The sequence below is a fragment of the Vigna radiata genome, chromosome 7 (assembly GCF_000741045.1).
Source record: "Vigna radiata var. radiata cultivar VC1973A chromosome 7, Vradiata_ver6, whole genome shotgun sequence".
NCBI lineage: Eukaryota > Viridiplantae > Streptophyta > Magnoliopsida > Fabales > Fabaceae > Vigna > Vigna radiata.
The window spans coordinates 44,110,001-44,120,537 of record NC_028357.1 but is presented as its reverse complement, the minus strand read 5'-3'; the positions used below and the strand labels follow the sequence as shown (position 1 = coordinate 44,120,537).

The following is a 10,537-nucleotide window of genomic DNA, read 5'->3' as shown; positions in this document are numbered from 1 at the left end:
GGATTATGTGATGCTAAAATGGTAGTTGATTTATGATGTTTATCTGAGAATGAATTGTTTGTACTAATCCAAAGAGGATTAGTTGTGGTTTCATTAATGTATGCATTAATATATGAATTCAATATCAAGAGTTATCATGTTGCTTTAATAACTATCTAGAATCAAGTAGAGAAGAACAGGGTATGTGGTGAGAGGAGTAAAAGATCCTAGTTTAGGGGCTTTACCTTTGCCAAGTATGTTAACAAATTTAACCTTGTATGTGGTAGGATCAAACTTAACGACAATGGCTCTGCAAAGCAATAAAGGCCACCACAAGTGAATAACTCACCATAGTTTGATATCAATCATCTATCCTGATAATTAAGTTTAGTATGAGTCTCTATAGTGAGTAATTGGTGTTTCTTATGTGCTTTTATTTTTTTTTTTGCGATGATCACATTATTGGTATGAACATATGAGCGGTATGCGTCGAAACATCTTTGGTTGAGGGTGGTGGTATTGTGGAATATTCTTTCTTGTAGTTTAATAGTTTTTCTTAGTTGCTTTAAATATATGTTATTATTAGGTTTAATACCACTTTTGGTCTCTTTTTTCGTCAACTTTGTTCAATGTGGGACTCATTTTTTCGAGTGTTCAATGTGGTTCCAATTTTCGTAATTTATGTTTAATTTAGTCATTTTTCATGACGCCGTTTAAATTGTTAACGAGAGAGTACACGTGAGCAATGAATGAATGACGTGTTCCATTTTTTGTGACATGGTTCACCACGCCATCTCATCTTCTTCCCAACACACCGAGAAACACTAGGAGTTACCATGGTCTCCTTCACGTCGTTGCGCCACCACCAACCATCGCAAATCAGAATGTTTCTTCAACCATTTCTTTAACACACAACAACCACGACACCATCTTTGTTCATGCAAAACCTGGAGAAAATATGATCAAAATCACGCCACCATCATCACCATCTTCGTTCATGCAAAACTTGCATAAAAACAAGACCCAAATTGCATCACCATCTTCATTCACGCGAAACTTGCAGATGAATCAAACCTAAATCGCGCCACCATATTATTCACCATGCACATAGCCACCTATAAATCCCAACAAATAAAACCAAAAAGATGAAAACAAGAAATACATGTGGGCTTAATTCCCCTAAATTGAAAGAGAAACTTGAAAATAACAAGCACAAACTGCGACACCACCATCATAGAAACCCTAATTTTGAGAGTGATTTTGGGGTTTGCGATTGGTGAAGATGGATTCATAAATTTTTTGTTCAGACTTGAAAATCAGGATGGTGTATTGCCAAAAGACTTGGTTCCATGTTGCAATTTCAGCTTTAAGCAATTCTCATGGCATTTTACGCAAATCTTTCATCTTGGTTTTTGTTCAAAGTAGAAATCTCTCGTTGAGAGAAATTAAAGGGGTCTTAGGTGTGGTGATCTCACTAGGGTGGCCTAAGGGAGGAGGACTTGAGAATAGGAGAAAGGTGTGAAGGAGAACCAAATGAGAGGGATTTGTTGGGTGGTTTGGATTTGGGGTCCTCACGTAGAAGATAAGAATGGTGTTTCTTTAGCAGGGACATTGCTTTATCTAGGGAAAAGACGATTTAGTCCAACTCCTCCTAAAAGGTAACACAGTGGAGGAGGAGGAGGAAGAAAATGATGATAAGGAAGCGAAGGCAACGAATATACAATTGTGGAGGAACAAAGCTACTTTAAGAGTGGCTCTAATGGTGGTTGCATTCATGGTGGTGAAAAAATGAAGTAGCATCACATAGCCATGAGCCGACCACATAAACAACAATCCAACAACTCATTTAAATATTGTCCACATATATAGTTTGCTATTAACAATTTAGACACTTTTATGATTAAATTAAATATAAATTACAAAAATCGAGATCATATTGAACATTCGAAAAAAATAAGTTTTATATTAAAGAAAGTCAACAAAAATAGAGACTAAAAATAGTATTAAACCTTATTATTATTACGGTTATTTTTTTAGATAATTATATTAATATCATATATTTATATGTTCAAACAATTTGTTTTCTTTATCAATCTTATAATATTTTATTTTATCAATGTTAAGAATATTACAAATTAAATATTATGGGTCGATGTTAATTTAAAATTTTTTCATTAAAATAATATACTTGAAAGAATTCATAATTTTTTTTTATAAAGATGACATAAATAACAATATGTCTAGATAAATTAAATTTAATTTATGACTTGAGTTTTTTTTTTTTTTTTTTAAAGTAAGGAGCTAAAACGCCCATTCAAGTAACATTTCACTTTAAAAGATAAACTTATTAGTTAAGTAATCACTCCTTTTTACTAAATTTGTCAACCTAACGATATTATATATATATATATATATATATATATATATATATATATATATATATATATATATATATATCACTCATTTTGGTTATTTGGTGAAAAAATTACATAATTTTGATGAAAAATAAAAAGAAAATTATTAGTGAGATGTAGGATACCTAAAAGTGTAAATACATCATAGGTCTTTGATTTTTTTCTTTTTTACTAGAGTGCAAATATATAAACTTTTTTCGTATCAATTTATTTATTTCAATGTTAAACTCCAACAGGTTTGGCGCCTTTTTCATTTGGATTGGTGATCATCTAAAGTAAATGGCAGAGAAGGAAGATGCAAGAAGGAGCGATGAATCGCTAAAGCTAGCGGTGGCGATATCGCTTCTCAGATCGAAGATTCTGAAAAATGCAAACGAATCCAGTGCGCTGTCTCCTTCGCAATCTAACGCTCTTCTCCGTTGGAAGCGAAAGGTTAGACACTTCCTTCGTTTTCATTCCAATCTAATGCCTTCCAATCTTCAGTTTTATTTCACCTTCAGATTCTCAGGCTAAAGAAAGAAAGCAAGAAATCCTGAGGCTCAGAGAAGATCTCAAGGATGCTCAAGGTTCGTTCTCATTTCTCTCGCGTATAAACTCACGTTCACTCGAAATCACATATTCATTCCGAGTTTCTGGATGTAGATGCTTCGCACTGCGATCTGTTCCCGGAAAGTGCAGCTTGCAAGTGCTATTTCTTCGATAATTTCGGAGAAGGAAACCCTAAGCATCACGGAACTGGTTGCGACAGTAGATTCAGTGATGTCCTTCGACGCAGATTTTTGAGACAAGGTTTAATCATAGTCGTCATTATTATCTACTTTGTTGCATAACTACGCTTTTTGAATTGCCGTTGACAAATTGGCTTTCTGTAGTGCGATTCAAGGAAAGGAGGAGAAAAATAGGTTCTCCTTCTTCAAGTAAGCAGCGGCTTTCTTTAGGTAATTCGAACGGCATTTATAGTTATAAACAACTGAGTGTTAGACTGTATGGTGAATCACGCAGATTATCTGCCTCTTTCATGATTTGTAATTAGAAAGGTGTTTTATCTAATAGTTCAGGATGGCATGACTAATATTTGATGTTAACTCTAAGGAATTGTATTAAATTTGTTTTCTGATTTGAAACTAAACCCGCAGGTTTAATTAAGGAGGATGAAGCAGAACAGCTTAGGGCCTCTGTTGATTTTCTCGTGGACCTGTGCAGCTCGCTATCACCTGTTAGGATGCTTCACTGTTTTTTAGTATTCTATTTTACTGAAATGATCTATACAACATTTGAATAATAAAGCTATTTTGATTATACAGTTTGTTGGTTTTTTGTTATCTTTTTGCGGTTAGTAATTTTTCTATTAGCCTGTTTTGCAGCTACTATATATAATTATCTTTGTTGTTTTCTATATATTTGTTGTTCAATGAATTTATGAGAAATTCACCATCTAAGTTTTTTCTTCTTTCTCTATCAGCTGTTCTTAGCAGAGTTCATAAATACTAGTGATATTGAATAGAATATGAACAAATAATTGTTTTTGGCATGCTTTGTTGATGTATTTTTTTTGCTCACGTGGTGTATTCAATTTAGTTTGCAGGTGGATGATTCCAAGTTTGCAAATCTAGCACATCAAGCTGTAGATTTTATATTAGGTATGTGCTATTTATTTGAGAACCCGGTGTATCAAGCTGCTGAGTTTATATTCCGTATGCTGCTTTTGTGACAGTTTGGCTTTTCCACTTCTTTTGGTTTTGATTAAATAATTGAAATATTGTGAACCCAAGACTTAGGGCGTTGGCTATCATTCTAACTAACCGCTCTTCATAGTAGTTTATCTTGTAAACATGCAAGACCATGATCAATCTCCCACTCTCCCCCTAAAGACTATGATGAACTCTGTAAGGTAACTTAGTACCGGTCCCTATTTCCCATTCTCACATCAAGTGGTAATTTGAGCCATGAGCGATTTACCTCAAAATTTAGTTTTCGAGCTATACTAAGTTTAACTTTGATTTTTAGGTTTTCGTTATGGATCACCATCACACATGTAGCCCACGATCATATTTCCTTGTTATTTACTCTGAAGATTATATTTGTATGTCTTTTTTGAAGTTACGTTGAAGAATCTTTTATCCACGGGAAGGAACCACGAACTTGTTGAAGGAATTGTCAACAGCCTAGTTACACGTTTGATTAAGCAGATGTGCACGTCCTTGTCGGAAAATGGTATGCATAGTTTAAGATTGTGTGAATAATCGTAGGTTACTTTTTAAGGTCAATGTGTAAGACGGTAAACTACTGTAAAATTGTCGCCATTATGATCTTTTAAGCCGTAGCTTCATGCCCTCGCCATTTTATGACCGTTTATTTTGTTGATCATTCTAATTGTTGACTTACTGTCTCTTTTTTTTTTTGCCGTTCCTTATAAATACGTATCTTCTAGGGTCTCAATACACTGGCACCAATGCTCAGTTTTGTGTTCAGCATTTGATCCGCAAACTTGGGAGCGAGCCTTATATTGGTCAGCGGGCAATTCTTTCAGTGTGTCAAAGACTTATGGTGCTAGCAGAACGTTTGCTTTTCTGTGATCCTTTTGACGATGACTTTCCTGAAATGCATGATTGTATGTTCATACTGTAAGTTCTTAGCAAAAGCGCAATAGTATAATGTCCAGATTCATAAATCATAACGAATAGCTCAATACAGGTTTCGAGGAAAGTAATGATGTTTTTAAAGACAACAACTTATCTATTTTTTACGCCGTTGCAGGATCCAGCTTATCGAGTTTTTGGTTGCGGATTACTTATTAGAGTGGACAAAAGCTGAAGATTTTGACTACGGTATGCTTCATACTTTATACCGAACTTAACTAATTAATTGACATATCGAGTCTTGATTTTTCTGACGCAAAACAAATACAAGTGAGCCAACATTTAGTATTTTTCTATACTGTTACGTTTATACCGTATATTCTTGTTAACTGACTGTAATAAAGATGAACCAAGTTTAAAAAAATTAAACTGAGCTGTAACTTGTGGTAACGATGACATTTCAGTGCTTCTTGAAGATTGGGTGACATCAATTGTGCAGGCAAGAAAAGCATTAGAACTTCTAGAAAGCAGAAATGGACTATATGCGCTCTATATGGACCGAGTCGCAAGTGAATTGGCAAAACAACTTGGTGGTGTCTCATCGTTTCTGAAGCTTAAACCGGATATTATTAATTGCCTTTTTCGCTAAGCATGACCGGATATTGGAAAAAAAATATTATGGATGAGAATGAAAAAGCGAATATGATGCTGGCTGGTAATTGAAATTGTGTAAGCGAGAACCTGCTCACGAGCGCTGCTGAAATGTCCTGCTCGAGTGCATGGTGAGTAGCATTAGCTGTCGGCTTTTTCATCAGGTTGCTGTCAATTCATGGCAGCACTCGGGCATCTTGTTTCGGCATCGCTTTTAGTTCCCTATATCTAATTCCTTATACCTGTATCTTCATCTTGCTTCCATTACCATGCCATCCAAAAACATTATCCAACCTTCAAACTTTATCGGTTTAATTTTCAGAGCTAAAAGCTTTTTAAATCGTCTTTTACTATATTAGTCGATAATAAAAAATATAATAAAATAAAACATTACATATGCAGCTTTAATTTTTATATTTGTACTCATGCTTTACTTTAAAAATTTATAATGCTATGCATAACATGTCGGAAATTTGATAAAAACACATTAAATGGATTTTCTGAGTTGTGAATAATCATTATCTTTAAAGATGTATCCACAGTGTATGTCTAAATCTCTCAGGGTACAAGTCTCGAAAACTTTCGAGAATATTAGAACTAGCAAGATCTCTTTTAAAGAGTTAATATAAACTCATAATATAAAAGATTAAGAAAAGAGAAAACAAAGATATGTGAGAGGGAGAGCTCGGCAAGGTGTGTTAAGTTCTTTTGGATTGATAACAATACCTCTAAAGTTTGGAGAAGAAACGAGACTGGCCCAAAGTCCAAGACGTGTGGAAGATCTCCCGCATCTTGCGGCTGAAGCCAAACAGCATCTTCGCGTTTCTTGTGGATGCGGATGTGGATAACTGGGTAATGCAAGATCTTCCAACGACTCGACTAAAAACTAAGCTCGGCCACTCGAGCTCGATCAACATAAGCTTGGCTAACATGAAGAGAGACAACAGAACTTTTGCAATATATATAAAACACAGGTTTTTACAACATATAGTCAAATAATTCCAAATAGTCAGGTAAATCCATTATGGAAACCTGAGACAAGACAGCACATATAGTCAAATAATTCCAAATACATGGAAGGCAAACAACATATAATTACATAGATTGTAATTTCTACAATATATACTTGACTGTGACAAATTGACAAGGACCTTAGAGATCCAACTAAGATTATCACAAAGCAGCAGAAAGATGAGGTGATGAATTCAGAGTGTTTATATCTTGGATGAATCTTCCTCTCACTGATCATATTCGGAAAATATCTGTTTGAAACCTCTCATCATATAAACTCCAATGTCCATACCTTTCAGTGTGGAAGACAGACCTTGGGATATAGAAATTTGGCTTCTTAATTACTTCCAAGTGCACCAAACTAGAAGAAGCATTTGCAATGTCTCGACTAGTTAGGTTAGCACACCCAGACAAATCCAAGAACTCAAGGTTAGGACATCCCTGAGATATGGAATTGAGACCCTTGGCTGATAATTTGGAGAACCTAATCTCAAGATGCTTAAGATCAGGCATGGAATTCGCAATTGCAACAGCCTCATCATCTCCATCTTGTGGACAAGCATTTAGATACTCATTAGGAACAATGCCTTGGTGTTGGGAAGGATCAAGCCAATTCATGAAATTTCTTTTGAGAACCTTAAGGTTGGGACAGTTTCTTCCAATCAGCACCAATGACTCATGGCTTATCTCATAACAATAGCTAATATCCAACTCCCTTAGCTTCTTACAACTCAAAGCTATCTTAGACATAGAATCGTCAGTCACACGAGGGCAGCTTCTGATAGACAGCACCTCAATATTCGGGCATCTGAATTTCAAATATATTTTAAAAAGTGTTAAATGCTCCAACCTAATGTTCTATTCAAAATAGAAGGAACATATAAACACACAGATTAAAATATTGGAATTTCGGAATAAAGGTAGCATACATATTACTGAAATCTTAAATGCTACCATAACGAATTATGACATGTTTGATTCACGTTAAATGATCTAAAATTACGTGAAAAATACTAATTATCCTAATTTGATTTTACAAAGAAAACATTCATTACTTTCATCTAACATTCAAACACTCAAACAAATGGGTAAGGGAATTTGGTAGAAAGTTGGAACCTTTGGGCGACGAGGGCGAGAGAGCGATCGGAACAGTGGCGAATGCGTATCTGGGTGAGAGAGGATTGGGCCCATTTGACGACAGATTGAAGCATGGAATCGATCATGGCCTCGAACTGAGGGGTCCACCAGCGAGTTGACTCGAGGGGTGAGTCGAATTGGGAATCGAGGTCGAAAACAGAGTGAAGAGAGGGGTCCTTGAAGGCGCTGAACCATGGCTTGCAGACCATCATGGTGCCGCGCCATCGATCCTCCACGCTGAGTCGAGAGAGGATGTTGATGAGTAACTCGCGAGTCAACTCGCCCCAATCTGACTCAGATTCCTTTGGTTCAGTTTCCACGTTCATTCTTCCTTTGGGATCAGATTTCACTCACAATTCAATCCTCTGTTTATTACAGTGTTTCCATTTCATACCCTGTTTTTAAGCTGGATATAATAAAGGATATATTTTGTTTTTTTGTTTTTTTTTTCTGAAATTTTGGCCTACGTAAATTTTTTAACTCTCTATAATGTTTTGTTTTGCTTTATTTGTGTGTGTAAAATAATTATATTTTTATTTTTATTTGGCCTAAGTATATTTTTTAAATTCTCTATAGTGTTTTTATTTTAATACAATTTTGTTAGAATAAAATTAAATAAACACATATACGTTCAGCACATATATTCCCAGTAATTTTATTTTAAAAAATAATTACTAAAAAAAATGAAAACAATTGTATACATATACTAAAAGTTTCTTTACATTATATAAATATCTTTTTGTTTGTTTTAGTTATAGTAATATATAAATTGTTTTTTAAGACATAATTAAATGTTATTTAAATATGGTTAGTCACAGGAGATGACAGCTGAACTCATCACAGTAAATACAGAATTCACTGTGCTTCACAAGTGACTTGAGCAAGCCCCGTAAGAAAAGAGAAGACCCCAAGAAAAAGAAAATAACTATGATACTTGCAAGTGCAACACTAAATCCTTGAAGTTGAGGAGCTGAGCTTGGAAAGTGGCTTCCAATATCTGAGAAGCCACATTGCTGTTTGACGATGAAGGATAGTTGGAGACTGTAGAAGTTGGCTAAGTGATTCGCTCCATGAGATATTTTGGCCCTGTACCCGCATAGCTGTTATTTGGCAAATGGTGCATGGTTTAGCTCACCTTTCATTAAAGGCTTAAATCCTTAATTAATCCTTATGTTAGGAGAAAATTTTCAGTTTAGTACTCGCTTTTAAAAGTGTATACATTAGGTTCTTATGTTTTGCAATTTGTGCCAATTTAGTGAATTAATGAACTTCGAACAAGTTTGTAACAACAATTGGAAGGTGTCCAAAAGTTCAAACAGTTAATAAACATGTTGCAACTCAAAATAACTTGTCCACTTGCAATTTTCAAGCCAAAATGATGGTTCGAAGGCACTAAATTGACACAAATTGCAAAACATGGGGATCCAATATATACACTTTTAAAAGCGGGTACTAAACTGAAAATTCCCTCTTAACACGGGGACCAATTAAGGATTTAAGTCTTCATTAAATCTTCCCTTTAGGGGCTCTCAAATGAGAGAGCTAAAAAAAACCTCGATCCTATAAAGTGAATTAGAATAATGGTTAAGATGGATTTGACACCAATAACAAACTTTAATTAATTTTTAAAATAATATTTTGAACATGAGTCAAAAATCAAGTTGAATTGTCATGGGCCAACTCGGATCAAAGGTTAAGATGAGATATTCTGGACTAGTCTTGGTTAATTGTCCAGACGAATCGATTTAAGCTAAGGATCGACACTAACTGATTCAGGCTAAAGGTCGAGACGGATCAACATGAGCCAAAGGTTGAGATGAGATAGACTCAATCGATTTTTTGTCTGATTCAACTAGGTCAAATTTGACCGAATTTTAGTCGAAGTAGATTCAAACGAATTTCTCAAAATTTTGGTTAGGGCCGACTTGGCTAAATTTTGCCAAAATTTGGTCAAATTTGACTAAGTCGATCCCGACCAAAATTCAACCAAATTCATCTAAGTTGACCCTACTCAGACTGAAGGTTGTTTTAGGCTCACCATGCTGAAGTTTAAGACAGAGCAGCATGGATCGAAGATAAAGATGTGCCTGCCCGAGTTGAAGGCAATTTTGCTGAAGGTCAAAATAGACTGACCAAAATTGAAAGTTTAATAATATATTTTTTATGTTTAAAAAGAAAGCCTATGGGCATACTTTAGCCCACAATACTTTTATGGTCTTTTGATCTTATGGGCTTTATTAATAGGGGATTTTTGATCCCATCTAAAGTGGGTTAGTGTCAAGCTTTGTGAATTGAACCAAATTGACACCTCTATGTACTTGTGAGATTAAAGCTTCTCTCAAGTAGTCTTTGAAATACACTTGGATTGGATATATATGTAGCTTTGTTAAACAATTCGCTGATATGGAAATTGGCTAGACTAGTAAAAACATATTCTCATTGATAAGATTGATTCCTTGTTAAGACCCGACAATTTCAAAGCCAAGGAGAAATTTGAATTAACCAATATCTTTAAGACTTAGTTTTACATTCATCAACTCCTTCACATGACTAATTTTAAAGATGTTAATACCTAGTAGCAACAAATTGATAATCACAGAGTATACAACGAGTACCGAAAATATGATAGACATTTCTTATGCCTGTGACCTTGAACGACTCAAGAAGTTAGGAAAAACTAGTCATTTTAATAGTAATTTCAAAAATTAATATCCTTGGACATTCTAATGTTTTTTTCTTTGAGTGTTTCCCATCTAGTCAAATTAA

At 34.8% G+C, this 10,537-nt stretch overlaps 2 protein-coding genes across 3 annotated transcripts; one reads left to right on the top strand and one right to left on the bottom strand.

The window, feature by feature from the left end:
- Positions 1-2,653: 2,653 nt before the first annotated feature.
- On the top strand, positions 2,654-5,912 carry LOC106766486 (protein MULTIPOLAR SPINDLE 1). Of its 2 annotated transcripts, none has more exons than XM_022783844.1 (10): positions 2,654-2,825; positions 2,902-2,959; positions 3,036-3,182; positions 3,266-3,331; positions 3,530-3,609; positions 3,979-4,033; positions 4,494-4,607; positions 4,825-5,017; positions 5,151-5,221; positions 5,437-5,912. In XM_022783844.1, exons 1-10 carry the CDS (start codon positions 2,673-2,675, stop codon positions 5,619-5,621), a joined length of 1,122 nt encoding a protein of 373 aa, XP_022639565.1. In that variant the 5' UTR covers positions 2,654-2,672; the 3' UTR covers positions 5,622-5,912. The 2 variants fall into 2 exon arrangements, with proteins under 2 accessions (XP_022639565.1, XP_022639566.1); XM_022783845.1 differs by having other exon boundaries at positions 2,877-2,959.
- A 647-nt stretch (positions 5,913-6,559) lies between these two features.
- On the bottom strand, positions 6,560-8,167 carry LOC106766848 (F-box protein SKIP1). Its single transcript, XM_014651617.2, has 2 exons — positions 7,751-8,167; positions 6,560-7,442 (listed from the first exon to the last, which is right to left on the bottom strand). The coding sequence occupies exons 1-2, from the start codon at positions 8,095-8,097 to the stop codon at positions 6,869-6,871; spliced, it is 921 nt and encodes a 306-aa protein (XP_014507103.1). The 5' UTR covers positions 8,098-8,167; the 3' UTR covers positions 6,560-6,868.
- Between the last annotated feature and the right edge of the window lie 2,370 nt (positions 8,168-10,537).

Bases quoted from the DNA above. Each gene is read 5' to 3' on its own strand.
- LOC106766486 (XM_022783844.1), top strand. From the start codon at position 2,673: ATGGCAGAGAAGGAAGATGCAAGAAGGAGCGATGAATCGCTAAAGCTA. The intron at 2,960-3,035 runs GTTCGTTCTCAT...TTCTGGATGTAG, and splicing joins AGATCTCAAGGATGCTCAAG to ATGCTTCGCACTGCGATCTG. The intron at 5,222-5,436 runs GTATGCTTCATA...ATGACATTTCAG, and splicing joins AGCTGAAGATTTTGACTACG to TGCTTCTTGAAGATTGGGTG.
- LOC106766848 (XM_014651617.2), bottom strand. From the start codon at position 8,097: ATGAACGTGGAAACTGAACCAAAGGAATCTGAGTCAGATTGGGGCGAG. The intron at 7,443-7,750 runs GTTCCAACTTTC...TTTGAAATTCAG, and splicing joins CTCGCCCTCGTCGCCCAAAG to ATGCCCGAATATTGAGGTGC.